An 18,209-nucleotide genomic window follows, 5' to 3' on the forward strand; every position below is an offset into this window, starting at 1 on the left:
TCAAGATATTGAAAAATATACATACTATCAGACCATAGTTTATCTTAGACTATCATTTGTTAAGATGACTTATTAAGCAATAAACAGTAGATGAACAGTATTAAATACAAACAAAAGATAGTATTTACAAATTTTATTATATTCCTCAAAATCTTGAAAATAACAAAAAAATCTGTTCATTAAAGATCACTTCTGACTTCACTATCACAAACTCTCTGGCTTGATCTATCATTAGCTTCAAAATGACTGCTAACGAAGGAAAAGTTATCCTCGGTTATATCAGTCAGAGTCCTTTCAAAGTACATATCCAAGGAACTGGTCGGTCACATCTGCCACAGGATTTTGTGCCAAGGGGATGGAGGACATCCACTGCCAGTGTTGCTGAAAGTTACAGCAGCACTCAATTTTTATGCCAGTGGCCCCTTCCAGGGCTCCATAGGTGACCGTTGCAGGATTTCACAAGCATTCACACACAAGTGCATCCAGGATGCGATGGATGCAATCTTCGTGAGGGCACACAACTTTGTTTACTTTGACTGGGATCAGGCAAGCTAGGATGCAAGAGCGATGGTCTTCACGCAAATCGCTGGCTTTCCACGGGTGCAGGGCACCATCGACTCCGCTCATGAGGCATTCAGATCGATGGGCACGAACAACATGAACCGCAAAGGCTTTCATTCACTGAATGTTCAGTTGGTCTCCGACAACGCCAAATCACCCAGCTTTGAGCATTACTCCCAAAGAGTGTGCACGCTCCTACATTCTGAGCCGCTCTCAGACCCCTGACATGTTTCAGGGTCCACAGAGGCTGCAGGGTTGGTTTTTCTAGGACAAGGGCTGTCCACTGAGGAGTTGTCTGATGATGCCTGTGACACAGCATGCAGCTGAGACAAGGTACAATGAGGCTCATGATACAACTCGCACTTAAGTGGAGCAGATCAGAGGGATGATGAAGATGAGGTTCCGGTCTGGTGGAGCCCTGCAGTACAATCCACAGAGGGTGTCACACATTGTGGTTGTTTGATGCACCCTGCAAAACCTGTCGCTGCAACAGGGGGAGGAACTGCCTGAGGAGAAGATGGAGGAGTGGCACGTTCTCTCTGATGAGGAGGACATCAAAGCAGATGAGGGTGAGAAGGTCGTTGAGGGAGAGGATATCAACCATGAGGCAATGGTGATGTGCAGATGAGCTTGGGATGTGCTCATTGCTGCCAGTTTCATGCAGGGTGATGGGGACATCCAGTGAGGAAATCCCATTATCTTCACATGACTTCATGAGCACTGCTTTCATGTCTGATTGATAGCAACACATATCCTCTGTGATGAGGATCTTGTCATGGGGAGGGAGCAGTTGCCCGTAGTCCCTACATTCCAGGAGGATAAAGATAACTTATAGTGGGGGTAGTGCATAGATCCTCATAGAGTTTCTGTGAATGTCAGACTCCTGTCTGGCTGATTGTGGCTTCCTTGGTTTCCATGACTAGGATCATATCATGGAGATGCAGTAGGGAAAGCTTCACCTCCTCTGATCTAATGTCATCCTTTGTGAGCTGTACCCTTGTGGCTCAATGTCGTGGAGGCTGAGGCATATGGGATTGGATGGGGCAGACGCAGCTTAAAGAATACACACTGACAATGACTGGAATGAGTGATGCCAGCCCTGTACACTGTGGGAGACATCCTCATTCCCTACGGGAAACAGACATGACTGAAATATTTAGTCACTGTGAATGGACGCCAGCAATGTTTTTTTATTATTGTTATTTACAGAGGTTATGTACAGGTGATTAACACTGATGACCATAGTGTCCAACTAGATCTTCTTTACCTTTCTAACCCTGCTGCTGCATCTTGGTGCACCCCCAACATCCACAGCGGATGTGGAGGCAGCTGCTGTCTGCCACTTTCTGTCATCTGTGATGACCTTGGTGGGTGTCCTCTGGAGGGCCGAGACTTGGAGGGCTCTTGCTTGCTTTCGGGGTCCTTCTTTGTGGCAGTGTCACCTTCCTTGGCCACAGGGAGATGGGATTCAGATGGGTGGGACACTCCCAGAGTCACCTGGGTGGTGGCCCAGAGTGTGCAGCATCTGATCCTCCTCCCTGTGGGTATCTGAGGGCTCCTGGCCTCCTCCTCGAGATAGAGGGTCAGCAGCAGCAAGCTTGAGAAGCTCCACCTTCTTCTGGCATTGACACTGATAGATACAGAAAGTGCCTGCATCATAGAGTGCATTTTTTACAGCAGTATAGGAGCACAGTCTTGGACCAAGGTCGCCACTATCTTAGCTGCATTGACCTTATTGCGTTGCAGTGTCAGCACAATCACCTCAGACATAAAGGACTCCTCCAAGCAGTCTTTCCATCTGAAAGGGCGGAATGTAATATCAGGGCTGAAATAAAATTTAAACAGTAGTCTGGGGAGGTTTGTGTTTTAATGTGTGGCCTAGACACTCTTTGCATAGTTTTTCCGTTGCTATTTATTTTTCACAGGTCTGTGGCTCCCTAAGACAGCTCCGCAGTGGCTATTCTCCCGAGGGAACACAATAGAAGCACCTGTCCACACACTCCCTTTTCTCAGCATCCACCCTCTTCTCCCCCACTCCCCTTCACTGGAAGCGCTCAGCTTTCCACAGAGCGCGTTTCACACTGGATGGTCTTTAATTGGACGCCCAGCATGAAATTTTGACCTAGGGCCAACGATGACCGGGAAATTGGTTCACACCTGCTTCTGGGCCCGCCAGGTGTATGTGCCCAATGGACTCTGACTTAGAATCTGGGGACTGCTTGTAGTTCCAGTCCTGGCCACAACTGCCACTGGTGCTGCTGAGGCTACAGTGCTGTTGACCAATCAAGTTGGCCGGCAGCTGTCTGAGGCAGGATTTCCTCCTCGTGAGGGCATAAGTCTCGTTTCCAGTCAATTAAAGCTCCTCAGAGTTTTAAACGGCTGTGGGGCTGGGCAAAAATGCATTCCCTGCTGATTCTTCAAGTCATGATGTGGAGATGCCGGCGTTGGACTAGGGTAAGCACAGTAAGAAGTCTCACAACACCAGGTTAAAGTCCTGGTTTATTTGGTAGCAAATACCATAAGTTTTCGGAGCGCTGCCCCTTCCCTACTGCATCTCCATGATATGATCCTAGTCATGGAAACCAAGGAAGCCACAATCAGCCAGACAGGAGTCTGACATTCACAGAAACTCTATGAGGATCTATGCACTACCCCCACTATAAGTTATCTTTATCCTCCTAGGGACTATGGGCAACTGCTCCCTCCCCATGACAAGATCCTCATCACAGAGGGTGAAGGGGCAACGCTCCGAAAACTTATGGTATTTGCTACCAAATAAACCTGTTGGACTTTAACCTGGTGTTGTGAGACTTCTTACTGGACTCTTCAAGTAGCAGAGTGGGAAAAAATCCTGTCCTCTAAGATGTGCAGTAAGAAGTCTCACAACACCAGGTTAAAGTCCTAGCAAATAAACCTGTTGGACTTTAACCTGGTGTTGTGAGACTTCTTACTGTGCTTACCTCAGTCCAACGCCGGCATCTCCACACTATAAGATGTGTCCAGCTGATCAACATTGCACTTAGCACTGGCTGAATGCAGCCACCATTGAAACCAGTAGATCGTAATAAGTTGACATGTTGCTTGCATCTCAATCCATGGGCATGGGTTACCTTCACATTACTATAATCAAGCTGGATTTTGGGGGCTATAGGAATTATCACCCTTTCATAACTCCATTAGGTGGCTGGTCACTCACAAAATTCAAGGCAGTGTCTGTCCGTACAAATAGAGTTGCCGCTTACAGAAAGCTTCAAAGATACCTATCAGCCTATTTGTTACTATCTGACCAAGATGCAAAGCTTATCAAATTGAATGGAATGGTATCCAAGCAGGCTCATGTTAGGAAGCTCCTCTTAGGTACAATGGAGCAGATTTTCCTTCTCTTGTTAAATGTATTGGATAGTCTAGGCAGTGTATGGAGGAAAATTGGACCTGCTCACAAGGGAGAGATAGTGGTAATGTCATTGGACTTGTAATCCAGAGACCTAAGCAAATGTTCTCAAGTTCAAAACCCACCATGGCAGCCAGTAGAATTTAAATTTTATTAATATAAACTGGAATTATAATGTTCGTCTCAGAATTTTGGGCATGGTGGCACAGTGGCTAGCACTGCCACCACACAGTGCCAGGGACGTGTGGTCAATTCCGACCTTGGGTGATTGTCTGTGTAGAGTTTGCACGTTCGCCTGTGTCTGTGTGGGATTCCTCCGGCAGCTCCAGGTTCCTCCAACAGTCAAAAAATATGCGGGTTAGGTGGATTGGCCATGGTAAATGTGCGGGGTTACGGGTATAGGGTGGAGGGAAGGGCCTGGGTGGGATGCTCTTTTGGAGGAGAGTCAATATAGACTCGATGGACTGGATGGCCTCTTTCTGCACTGTAAGAATTTTTTGGGTCTGAGGCAGTCTGATAGGCCCCATTCTGTGCAAGTGACCATCACTGTCCAATTTTCCACTATGCTCAGTGCCCAGGCAATCGCATGAATTCAGGTGTAGCTGCAGGAAAATGTAACCCACTGTCTTTAAAGTGACCTTATATGGCTCAGGTTTTAATGCTTATTGTCTACAGATTGAGAAAGAAAATAATAACCACACTCAATATTTAAAGTAGTTACCAAAACTTTGTACACTGATACGCTATTTCTAGTCCGACTTACATCCAATGGGTTGGGGTGCACTCTCTCATATGTCTTAAAGGATATGCAACTCTTTCGCATTGGTTCCAGCCTATCTAAAAAAAGTCCTCTAAAGTTAGAAAAGACTCATGAGGAAGGCAATATCAAAACACTCCAGCTATTCTTCTCATGTCAGTGGCTCAAGAATTTTATGTGTGACATTTGAGTTACAACCTTAAGGCATAACACATTAGATAAACAGATGGACAGATCTGCTATGTGGCACAATGAAATTTCTGCAAGTTATCCTTGGGCACTGTGAGAGTTGTTTAAGCATGAACAAACCTTTCATTTTGGTTTTGCTATTTTAATGTTACTAAAGTGTTACTGGGAGCTGACAGAAAATTGTAAAGGTAAAATAGTAGCCAGGAGCAACATCTGTGTGCCAGTGTTGGCTGGGATGTTTTCTGGGCTTTAGTTTGCTGGCAAAGAACAAAGAACAGTACAGCACAGGAAACAGGCCCTTCGGCCCTCCAAGCCTGTGCCGCTCCTTGGACCGACTAGACCAATCGTTTGTATCCCTCCATTCCCAGGCTGCTCATGTGACTATCCAGGTAAGTCTTAAACGATGTCAGCGTGCCTGCCTCCACCACCCTACTTGGCAGCGCATTCCAGGCCCCCACCACCCTCTGTGTAAAAAACGTCCCTCTGATGTCTGAGTTATACTTCGCCCCTCTCAGCTTGAGCCCGTGACCCCTCGTGATCGTCACCTCCGACCTGGGAAAAAGCTTCCCACTGTTCACCCTATCTATACCCTTCATAATCTTGTATACCTCTATTAGATCTCCCCTCATTCTCCGTCTTTCCAAGGAGAACAACCCCAGTCTACCCAATCTCTCCTCATAGCTAAGACCCTCCATACCAGGCAACATCCTGGTAAACCTTCTCTGCACTCTCTCCAATGCCTCCACGTCCTTCTGGTAGTGCGGCGACCAGAACTGGACGTAGTACTCCAAATGTGGCCTAACCAGCGTTCTATACAGCTGCATCATCAGACTCCAGCTTTTATACTCTATACCCCGTCCTATAAAGGCAAGCATGCCATATGCCTTCTTCACCACCTTCTCCACCTGTGTTGCCACCTTCAAGGATTTGTGGACTTGCACACCTAGGTCCCTCTGTGTTTCTATACTCCTGATGACTCTGCCATTTATTGTATAACTCCTCCCTACATTATTTCTTCCAAAATGCATCACTTCGCATTTATCCAGATTAAACTCCATCTGCCACCTCTCCGCCCAATTTTCCAGCCTATCTATATCCTGCTGTATTGCCCGACAATGCTCTTCGCTATCGGCAATTCCAGCCATCTTCGTGTCATCCGCAAACTTGCTGATTACACCAGTTACACCTTCTTCCAAATCATTTATATATATCACAAATAGCAGAGGTCCCAGTACAGAGCCCTGCGGAACACCACTGGTCACAGACCTCCAGCCGGAAAAAGACCCTTCGACCACTACCCTCTGTCTCCTATGGCCAAGCCAGTTCTCCACCCATCTAGCCACTTCTCCTAGTATCCCATGAGCCTTAACCTTCTTAACCAACCTGCCATGTGGGACTTTGTCAAATGCCTTACTGAAATCCATATAGACGACATCCACGGCCCTTCCTTCATCAACCGTTTTTGTCACTTCCTCAAAAAACTCCACCAAATTTGTAAGGCACGACCTCCCTCTTACAAAACCATGCTGTCTGTCACTAATGAGATTGTTCCGTTCTAAATGCACATACATCCTGTCTCTAAGAATCCTCTCCAACAACTTCCCTACCACGGACGTCAAGCTCACCGGCCTATAATTTCCTGGGTTATCCCTGCTACCCTTCTTAAACAACGGGACCACATTCGCTATCCTCCAATCCTCAGGGACCTCACCCGTGTCCAAAGAAGCGACAAAGATTTCCGTCAGAGGCCCAGCAATTTCATCTCTCGTCTCCCTGAGCAGTCGAGGATAGATGCCATCAGGCCCTGGGGCTTTGTCAGTTTTAATGTTCCCGAAAAAACCTAACACTTCCTCTCTCGTAATGGAGATTTTCTCTAACGGGTCAACACCTCCCTCCGAGACACTCCCGGTTAACACGCCCCTCTCCTTCGTGAATACCGATGCAAAGTATTCATTTAGGATCTCCCCTATTCCCTTGGGTTCTAAGCATAATTCCCCTCCTTTGTCCCTGAGAGGTCCGATTTTCTCCCTGACAACTCTTTTGTTCCTAACGTATGAATAGAATGCCTTAGGATTCTCCTTAATCCTGCCTGCCAAGAACATTTCGTGACCTCTTTTTGCCCTTCTAACTCCCCGTTTGAGTTCTTTCCTACTCTCTCTGTATTCCTCCAGAGCTCCATCTGTTTTCAGTTGCCTGGACTTAACGTACGCCTCCCTTTTCATTTTAATCAGATCCTCAATTTCCCTGGTTATCCACGGCTCTCGAATCCTACCTTTCCTATCTTTCCTTTTTACAGGCACATGCCTATCCTGCAGCCTTATCAATAGTTCCTTAAAAGACTCCCACATGCCAGACGCGGACTTACCCTCGAACATCCTCTCCCAATCAACATCCACCAATTCCTGCCTAATCCGGCTATAGTCAGCCTTCCCCCAATTTAGCACCCTGCCCGTAGGACAGCACTCATCCTTGTCCATTACTATCCTAAAGTTAACAGAGTTGTGGTCACTATTTGCCACATGTTCCCCTACCGAAACTTTGACGACCTGACCGGGCTCATTTCCCAGAACTAGGTCCAGTATAGCCCCCTCTCTAGTCGGGCTATCTACATACTGTTCCAAAGAACCTTCCAGTACGCATTTTACAAATTCCTCCCCGTCTGGACCCCCAGCTCTAAGCACTTTCCAGTCTGTGCCAGGGAAATTAAAGTCCCCCACTACAACAACCCTATGTTTTCTGCACCTATCCAGAATCTCCTGACATATCCTTTCCTCCACTTCCCGTGGACTGTTGGGTGGTCTGTAGTACACCCCCAGCATAGTGACTGCACCCTTCCTGTTTCTGAGTTCCACCCACAGCGACTTAGTACATGACCCCTCTAAGTTGTCTACCCTCTGCACCGCGGTAATATGCTCCTTAACTAATATCGCTACTCCCCCACCTTTTTTAGCCCCTCCTCTGTCTCGCCTAAAACACTTATACCCCGGAATATTCAGCTGCCAGTCCTGTCCTTCTTTTAACCAAGTTTCCGTCACCACAACCACATCCAAATTCCGCATAAGCATTAAGGCCCTAAGTTCGTCTGTTTTACCCGTTACACTCCTCGCATTGAAGCAGATGCACTCCAGACCTCCAGGCCCAGTCAGGTCCTCCTCCTCCAGAGTGCTCCTCTTCTTAGCTAGCCTTGCCCTGGCCCCCAGCTCAACCCCAGCCTCAGTATTTACTGACCTCCTGTTTTGTTCCCCACCCCCCTGCCACACTAGTTTAAATCCTGCCGAAACACTCTAGCAAAACTCCCAGCCAGGATATTTGCTCCCTTCCAGTTAAGGTGTAACCCATCCTTTCTGTACAGTTGCCATCCTGACTTGAAGATTTCCCAGTTATCTATGAATTTAAAACCCTCCCTCTTGCACCAGTCCTTTAGCCACGCGTTCAACTGTAGAATCTCCCTGTTCCGAGCAAGGCCAGATGTTTTCCAAAATTCTACCGTTCTTTCTGAAAATGTTTTCATTTTTGCATGAAACATGACGTATGGTTCAATTATAGCATTTTGTGGTCGATAACTTAATATACACTGAAAAAACTTTAAAAATTTACTTGGATTTTCAATCCAAAATTATTTTACAAATTGTTATTGCCCTTTCGACTCATAAATCAATCCGTTACTGCAGACATAAGTTAGTGTCTAAAGAAATGTGCACAAAACATGTTGGATTACAAAACAGTTATATTATCTGAGAATTTATTAATCCTTTAAATGCAAATTAGGTAATGAGGAATATGCAAAAATGTCTGACAAGACCGTTAACTAGACTGACTGTAAAATGCCATTTTTTATTTGCTTTTGGACAAGAAATGTTCAAGTTCTCTGTGGGAATTCTTCAGCCCAACATCATTAGTGGTTATGTATGTTACACAATACAATACTAAATGGTGCAGAGAAATACCGAGTTTAAAGGAGCTTCACTACCATAATGCATAGTTGCAGATTAACAAATATCATTGTAACCTGTTCTGAAAATTCAGGTCATTGTCTGTCATTTTGGTCAGAACAAAGTATTTCTGCTAGAGTAGGGTCTTTGCTGTAGCTACTTAACTTTAGTATGGCACAAAATTCAAAATTTCACAATTCTTCCGAATTAGCACAATGGTATTAATTTTATGTATGCAGAAGTTGTAGAAACATAAATCTGCAAAGGTTGTGGCTGGTAAAAGCAATAATCACCTTGTTCTTCTGCTAAGGTATCTTTGTAAGACAGTGTTGCCAACCAAAATGGTGCATAAAACTGGATTGACAAGGTGGGGGTCGCACTTCATGACCTGCCTGCACTCCTTGGTATTGAAGTAGGTAGCAAGCAGACTTGGTGCAGTATACTCATTTAATTAATTGTAACATTGGTCCAAGTGGGGCCCATGTTGCTGGCTGCTTAAGTGCTCCGCAGTGTGCACTGAAAGCATGTGGTCTAGCTATTCTGCTCTTCCAAAAGGCAGTCTATTCCTCTTAAAGGGAAGTTGCACTGAATCATGGGATGCTGCTGTTAAATTCTACTTCCAGCACATGTGTGTACCTTTCCCAGCAGGAGGTGCTGTGCAGGTCATGTCAGAGTTGGTTGAAGGGACTGCAAACCCACTTAGAGGGCCTCCAACTTCTGCTGCAACTGAATTTTGTGCTGTACTTTTTTTTTGTCCTCACATTTTTTCTACTTATTTTCTTAGGGTGTTGAACCTTGCTGCAGAAAAAAATACAAAGAGATAATTCTTCACATATGACTCAGCACAAAAAATCGCTGTAATTAAAAGCTCAACGTGAAGCTTGATCAAGTCTTCATGAGTACAGCACAGCCAATAGATCCAAGTGTGATGCTAATGGTTTGCATAGTTTAGTTCCATTTCATATATTTATCCATTGAGCCAGCCATCTTTGATTTTATCTCTTTCTTTCTAGAAATCGTTTTAGAAATATACCAGAAATATATTTTGTGTAAGTCTGAAGGAACACTTACTTCATTTTTCCAGTTTTGAGCCAAGAAATGTTCAGCCACGTGAGCAGGAAGCACATTTTCCAGCAACACCCTGTTGAGGTTTTCCATGGTTTCTATCTCCTCACATTCTCTTTTGAATTTGTTCTTCCACAGGAAATCTAACCTACAGTAATATTCATTCTGTTACAAGAGGACACAAAGGTAAAGAAACAATAGACAACTTAACATCTGACCAATTTACATATGATATTAAAAAGATTCTAAGGCAAAATAAATTCATGTTAACACACATCAGTTAATAATATGAAAGCACTGTTTGTATAAGGTCAATTGTAAATGCCACAGTGAAACTCATGTCTGCATAGCATATAAACAGGACTATGCTTTACAACAAGAAACAAAGTGATAGCATAGACCTTTGGAAAGGAAAAGATGGCAAATGTGGTTTCTAGTATTTTTTTGAAACGAAAGAAGAAATGAAGCAGAGGGAATTGGGTGGGAAAGAGTCCTAAAGGGTTGGAGCACACATTGAGAAATTAGCCAATGCATGACAAGCATGAATTGATAGTATTACTGCAAAGCATACATGAAGAGGTTGGTCTAAGGTTCTCAGGCCTCATTATTGTTGTAGGGATTTGGATACCGTTCAGTAGATTTTAATGAAGTCTTCATAATCTTAAGTAGGTTAACTAAAAGTATTTATTAACTCCAAGAACTATGAACAAATATGCAGCAAAAGGGGTCAAGCTAGGAGCTGTCTCCATGTTTGCTTGTGTAATTGGCTCACTACAACTAGACTGACCCCAAAGGTGAGGGTCTCGTGTTCTCGTAAATCACTCTGTGGGTGGTACTCTACTCTGTGGGTGGTACTCTACTCTGTCCCACTTTAACCTTCTATGTGGCAAACCCTTATACTACACCTCCCACTCAAGTCTTTAACCAATGTACTTCAATTGATTGCAGTTACCCCTTGCATTTACATTCCTGCCCTATCTCCTCATTTCAAATCTCTGAGTTTATTAGTTCAGGCAGTCTGGATGCCTTATAATACTTCCACATCATGTATGGACTGCTCCTGGAAGCAGGGGTGGACTTGCAACAAAACACATCGTGCCTAGATACGGGGCCCCACCGATAGGGGCCCTCCCCCCCGTGCTGGCCGGTGGCTGTAGGGGCAGCAATCAGAGCCTGATAACTCTGCATTTGCTGATAGGCTTATTTCTTGAGCCTATCGGCAAGCAATCAGAGTCTGATGAGCAACATTAGACTCTGATTGGTCAAGCCTCCTTAGAGCGTGCAACTCTGTGAGTCACAATTTACTCAATCCCCAATTAAAACCCTCGGGTTTGGATTATACTGTGCACTGGCAACAGATGGGAAGGTGTAGATGTTGCAACCTCCCAGTGAGATTTCAGGTTGGCAAATCCAGTAACACAAGTGGTAAAAAGGTGCGGACCATCCATTGCCAATGCTGTCCCTGGTTTTCATGCCCCTGTCCAGTCTGTTCTGGGTGGCTCTGGCTGACTCCCGGTTTCTCCTGCAACGCCTTGTCTTCCTGAGTCACCGGGTCGGGATGACCATGAGCGTCCGGCTTCAGCCCAGCCCCGACTCCTAGCCCAGCATTGCTGAGCGGGAAGGCAAGAGAACGACAATTTCTTCACCAAAAGTGACAAGAAGAAGAAAGGCAAAACCAAATTGGCCAAGGCGGCACCTTCCACTAGGCTGACCAAAGCCGTGGTGTTGATTGAGGCCCCCACCCTCTCCCTCGTCCTACCTCTGCACCCACCCTGCCTGCCACCACTATCTCCCTCAGCTGGTAGTGTCAGATCCCACTGAAGCGGTATCGGTCCCCAGAGTGGCCAAGAAAGTGGAGGAGAAAAAGCAGGTTCCAAGAGCGAGTGTGATGATCCCCAACAGGAGTGGGTCAGGGAGGATGAAGAATGGAAGGAGCCTGACTTGAGCAAAAGGAAGTTGACCTGGAGCAGCTCATCAAACAAGGTGTTGGGGCTGGGCTGAAGCTATCCACTCACAGCCATCCCGGCTCAGTGACTCAGGGCAACATGGTGGGTGTTGGAGAGACTGGGAGCCAGCGAAAGTCACCCAGAAGTTGATTACAGTAGCTTGAGAATCCATCAATTACAAATCAGGGATGAAAGAGAGGAAGAAGACGATGAGAAGAATTAAAGATGATCAGGGTGAAGATGGCAGAGAATCCATAGAGCCCCTTCAGAGCAGAACGAGGCCATCTGTCCATCACATATGCAGCAACATCTTAACCAGGACCAACCCGCATTGTATCCCTGTAACTCCACGCATTTTACCCAGCTAATCCCCTAATCTGCACACTAAGGGGCAAATTAACATGGCCAATCCACCTAACCTGCACGTCTTTGGACTGTGGGAGGAAACCGGAGCATCCGGAGGAAACCCACGCAGACTCAGGGAGAATGTGCAAGCTCCACACAGACAGTGGCCTGAGGCCAGAATTGAATCCGGGTCCCTGGTGCTGTGAGGCAGCAGTGCCACCGTGCCACCCCATCTTGTATATCTCGTATAAAGAAGGAGACAAGACAGTGGGGCCCTGGAACAAGATAACTCCAGCACCAGTATCTGTCGTTGAGGTTGCAGAAACGCCAGAATCAAAGCCATTTGGCGTTTATTGCAGCCAAATCAGGTAATGTGAGAAGAACATAATCACAAGGACCAGCAGAGATTTACAATGATGCATTGTTACCAACCCTAGGGGCTTCTGCGAAGCATGTAGAAATCAGAAAAGAAAAAGAAATGGAAAAGACCTTTGAGATGGTGAAATCCAAAAACGGACCCAGAGAGGATGGTTCTTAAAGTCAGTCCGTTCAGAACTTGGCAACCAGTTTGTTCTTGGGGAGCAGCAAATGTTTGTGCCTATTTTACAGACTGGTGCTCTGCATTCCATCTGAGATAACTAATATAGATGTAATCCAACTGTCTTCACCTCACAATGCCAGAAAGATTTTAATTGATCTGGGATAGATTCCTGCGGGTAAATGAGGCATCTGCAAGGCATCATGGGAATTTTAAGCCTGAATCACAATAGCTGCTGTCATCTGCCATGGACTGGAACTGAAAAAGGTTTGAATGAAGTTTCAGTCACTTTTTGAAATAAAGAATAAAAATGCAGCCATTAAGTGCTCCATTTGTTTATATTCCTGCTTCCTATTTGAATGTTGAGCTTTTCAAAGGTGACTAGCTCCCAAACCAGCCTTTGGCCACCCTTGTTTAGGAAGGAAGGGGTGAGCAGGAACCCAGTCAGAGAGGGTAGGGTCCGAGAGATCCTCTTCAACCCACCAGGTAAGACCAGATTTTAAATTTAACGCCAACTTTAATCAGAGTTTTCCTTACCTTGTGCTTTCTCATGCTATTGATATCTAAACACTGGGCTGTGCCTTAATACTGTGTGGATACAAAATGCTCGGACCCAATCATTCCAGCGCAACTGCACTCTCTTCTATAAAAATCTTCTTCTAAAAGTTAAGGTTTATACTACCTTTTCTTCGGGAAAAAATATTTAAATACTAATATTTAAAGTGGGAAACAACAGAATTTGAGTTTGAAGATTTCACATTTTTAACACAATATAAAATGGATTTTAACTGTTTTCAAAAACCTTGGTGGTGGGGCGGGGGGGAGTTCATCACAAGAATTTCTAAGTGTCATAACAGCGAAAATAATGGAGTGATCTGCAACAGCATCTCAGGCGCACTCCACCTTGCAATCCTCCCGCACTCAATCACTTTGTTTGGAGAGTTGGGAGTTTTGCACCGGAACTGGACCGCTGCCTGACCCCCAACATGCCCCCCATCAAGACCCCTGACATGCCCCCGATCAAGACCCCCAACACGACCCCTCATCCAGACTGCCCTCACGATCCAACCCATCGAAGGCAACATGGTGGCACAGTGGTTAGCACAGGTGCCTCACAGCGCCAGGGACCTGGATTTGATTCCCGGCTTGGGTCACTGTCTGTGTGGAGTCTGCACGTTCTCCCCGTGTCTGCGTAGGTTTCCTTCGGGTGTTCCAATTTCCTCCGGGTGTTCCGATTTCCTCCCACAGTCCGAAAGATGTGCTGGTTAGGTAGATTGGCCATGCTAAATTCTCCCTCAGTGTACCCGAACAGGCGCCGGAGTGTGGCGGCTAGGGGATTTTCACAGTAACTTCATTGCAGTTTTAATGTAAGCCTACTTGTGACACTAATAAATAAACTTTAAACCTTTAAACTGCACGAACCCTTACCCCTAACAAACCTTGCCTGCACAGCCCCTACCCCCTCATGGCCCCCACTCAAGCCCCACCCACTCAGCACTGTCCCAGGCATGCTGGCGATGCCCAAATGGTACCGCCGGGCTGTCCAGTGGCCACTGCTGGGCTGTCCAGTGTGCCAGTTGGGCAATGCCAGGTGGACACTGCCCAATGAGCACCTTCTGGCCATACTCCTGACCACCCAGGAGCTTCACCTGGGAGGCCAGTAGTGATTTGCGACATTATCGTGCCATGCCAAAAGGCTGTGAATTCCATGAACTGGTATTTGAATGGGCTATGCATATTTAAATGCTACTTTAAATATGCTAACTGGCCTCCCACCCTTTCTGGATGCTATCCAGTTTGTGCCAGGAGGGGCACGAGGCCAGGAGACTTGCAAACTGTTTGACGCGGTGTGCAAAACCGATTTTTAGACCCACATGCTATTCTCCTAGACCAGCACAATCTACTAACAGCACGGCGAGATCGGAGAATCGCCCTCCTGATTTTTTATTTGCACCTTATATTGTAGCCTGGCTTGAATTTGCACACCAGCGAGTGCCTACCAACACAAGTTACTTTTTAGGAAGCTTTACAAACTGTTTCTAAATGTCTACATCGTCACTTTTAGCAATATTAATTCGAAATATAAAATGCTGATCTGAGTAGACAACTTCCATTAATTCTTGAGGGGTGAACACTGACTAAAGTAAGACAAATAACAATTTAGCATTTGAAATGCACATGTCAACATTATTGGGACACAACATTATTGGGGGCAGGGAATTACATCATTGGGTCAGGGTGTGACATCATTGTGGGGGGCCAGAAATGAAGGTGAACACAGGGCTCCACAAAGTGCAAGTCCTCAACTGCCTGGAGGAATCATAGGTTCTGTCTGTGTAGATCAACTCAGTTGATTTGGAGGTTCTCCTGGCATCTGGGTATTTTTTTCATCCTCTTTTTCCATTCCTCTGTATTGAACCATTCTTTGTCAACTTGGCAGTTGTGGTGATAGGTGGTTGTTGTTCCATCTTGTTCTTGTGGGGTGGACTAGCCTTGTGCTCATCTCCATGTCAATCTTCCTTTTTTCTTTCGTCATGTGGGTCATCATGATGTCTTCTGTGATGGAAAATTATCATTCTTTTTTTAACAAGCTCACCTTTGCATTTGGCTTTGTGATGTACTGTTCATAATTGATGTCTGATACTTGTTTCTGTGGCATTCTCCTGCTGGCTTGGAGTTGCAGCAGTTGCTCTGTGGTTGCAGCATTGATCTTATCTACCGTCATCAGAGGTGGATGTTGAGGCTCTTCTGGTTGTTGAGTGTTAGATATCCTTCATTGGAGACATAGTGGTAACCATCAGAGTGGTTGGCTGGTCTGACCACTGAAACCTTTCTGATATCTCTAACAACAATGGACAAACATGCTCTGCAAAGAGAGAAAATAGTTCAGAACTAAAGTCCCAGCCAGGAATCTCTTTTTTGTTTGAGCTCTCTGGAACTTGCAGTCCTGTATAATTATGGCTGTGGTTTCTCAACATCTTCTGTCATTTTGCCAAGAATCAGGGCTACACAGGCATCTCTGCTCAATAGAGAAAACGATTGGTTATAAATGACATACATCAGCTCGAAGATCTGTTTGCTATCATACCTTAGTGGTTCCAGAAGCATGCCCACAGAGTGGTGAGTCTCTTGTTCGCTGCCAGAGCTATGCTTCTCTGTCCAATAGGAGCATAACACTGGTTCCCACGTTCAGTTTAAGGTTTGTGAGATGGATGTTAACTGAAATGTCTGCAGTCCAATATAAAACTCCAGGATCTTTGACCCCCACCCAAGAAGCATAGCTGTGTGGCCTCTTGGTGTGCAGTCTTGACCTCAATGAATCATCTTTAAGTCTTCTGTGCATCCGGTTGGCCTTGCACAGTTTGTAGAAATATCCAATTCTTTTACATTAAAAGCATTGGGCTGAAATAGCAGGGCATTCATCTCACTTGTGGGGGGCACTGTGCTTCACAGCACTACCTGTAGGTTAGGATATTGCTTCCGTTCAGGAGTTAGAATGAAATGAAAAGGAAAGAGTTGGATTTTAAGCGTTTTAGCTACAGACTTGTGAGATGCAGATTAGCCTAGTGGCAGGATGAAACAGATAGTTCGTTGAGCAAATTGGAGACTATCACTTTAGGGACATCGATTATATCCACGCCCAATTGCAAAGCAGAGCTCTGGCAGAAGAATCAAGCTGTTGTGCGGAATAGAAAAGCAGTCTGCCTGTGTGGTACCCATAGATTTTACTCTAAACAAGAAGAATGGTTCCCAAAAGAAAGCTTCAGGTCCTGTGAGGTAATTATTTGCTGGATTTGGATCATTCGGACAAAGGCGCTATCTATTGCACTTTGTGGACATGGCCACCTGGTTTAGTATATCCACGGTGATTTACAGCAAAGATAAAAATACCATTATAGATAAAATTATGATCCACTGGATTGGAACAGGATTGGGGGCACCGTCTAAATTTTTGTCGGACAATGGGGGCGAATTCGCAAATGATGAGCTTCAAGATATGTGCGAAAATTTAAATATTGTAGTAATGCACACTGCAGCAGAGAGCCCATTCAGCAATGGCCTCTGTGAAAGGAATCACGCGGTTATAGATGAATGTTGAAACTTTGAAGGATCAACCGGGCTGTAAATTGCAGTTTGCATTAGCATAGGCAGTGTACGTGAAAAATTTGTTACAAATGGTGGGGGGCTATAGTCCGTACCAGTTGGTATACGGAGGAACCCAAAGTTGCCGTCAGTATTAACAGATGCTCCCCTGGCGCTAGAAGGGACAAGCATTAGCTCCATGTTTTCTGCACACTTAAACGCTATGCATGCAGGGAGAAAGGCCTTCATTAAGGCTGAGGTTTCAGAACGGATAAGAATGGCCCTAAGACATCGCAAAAGACCATCAGGGGTATACTTTGAGGAAGGGGATAGGGTCTACTATAAAAGAGAGGGCAAAAAAAATGGAAAGGGCCCGGGAAAGTGACAGGAACAGACAGCAAGGTACTTATAGTACAACACGGTAACCAGTGTGAGCCCACTCTTCGAGAGTAGTGGGACTTGGGTATGAATTTGAAGCATCTGAGCAAGATGCAGAAGTGCAGGAAGCATCTTGTACCTCATATGCACATACCCTGAGTTATTATGAGGATCACTTAACAATAGATGAGAGGGAATCTGATGATCAACAAAGTACTAGTGAAGCAGGAGATGAAGCTGCTACTTCAAAGGTTCAGCCACCCAAAGTCGGCACAGTGGTATCATACATACCCAAAGGGTCAAGAGAGTGGAGGGATGCCACTATATTGGGAAAGCAGGAAAGGCCTCAGGAAAGTACAAACACTGGCTCAACATCCAAGAGCGAGGGCAAGAAACCGAAGCTATAGATTGAGAAAATGGGTGGACAGATGGAAACAATAAAAGTGAGATCTAAGTCCTGAGGATGAGACAGTAAGCATTCGTGAACCCAGGAAAAAGGTCAAGAATCTGTGCCCGAAGGTGAGTCAACAGAGAACAGCGGTCTGAGAGTAGCAGCCCTGTCAGAAACAGACACTGCAGTGGAGGCCAGAGTTTAACAAGGCTAGGAATCAAACCAATGATAGGAATAGAAGGAGAAGCCCCCATGATAAGGAAGTATTGATAGCTGCAAACAAAATGGAGCTCGCAGAAGTAAGAGAGGCCAAACAAAGGGAGCTGGACAGTTGGAAGGAGTTTGGGGTATACACCGAGGTACCAGATGATGGGCAGCTTGCTTTGCCCCATAGATGGGTTTGCACAGAGAAATTTTTGCAAACTGGAACATATAAAGCTAAAGCCAGATTAGTAGCCCGTGGGTATGAGGAACTTTTGGATGGGAGAGACATTAGGGTTGACTCACCCACAGCAGGGAAAGTGACACTGAAATTTTTTTTTTGCTGTACTAGCATCTAATAATTGGATGTGTAAATCAATTAATATCAAAGCAGCACTTCTGCAGAGAGAAACATTTCAGAGACAAGTTTTT

The 18,209-nt window shown here is 45.4% G+C and overlaps 1 protein-coding gene and 1 pseudogene across 1 annotated transcript in view; one reads left to right on the top strand and one right to left on the bottom strand.

The window, feature by feature from the left end:
• adcy2b (adenylate cyclase 2b (brain)) overlaps nt 1-18,209 on the bottom strand; it is a 422,964-nt gene that overhangs the window by 21,660 nt on the left and 383,095 nt on the right. The window contains exon 20 of the mRNA XM_078228489.1: nt 9,902-10,060. Coding sequence (XP_078084615.1) covers nt 9,902-10,060 — 159 coding nt within the window. The remainder of the gene's footprint in view (nt 1-9,901; nt 10,061-18,209) is intronic.
• On the top strand, nt 10,598-12,819 carry LOC144504293 (protein CDV3 homolog A-like; annotated as a pseudogene).

This window comes from Mustelus asterias, chromosome 2 (assembly GCF_964213995.1).
Source record: "Mustelus asterias chromosome 2, sMusAst1.hap1.1, whole genome shotgun sequence".
In the NCBI taxonomy this organism is placed as follows: domain Eukaryota; kingdom Metazoa; phylum Chordata; class Chondrichthyes; order Carcharhiniformes; family Triakidae; genus Mustelus; species Mustelus asterias.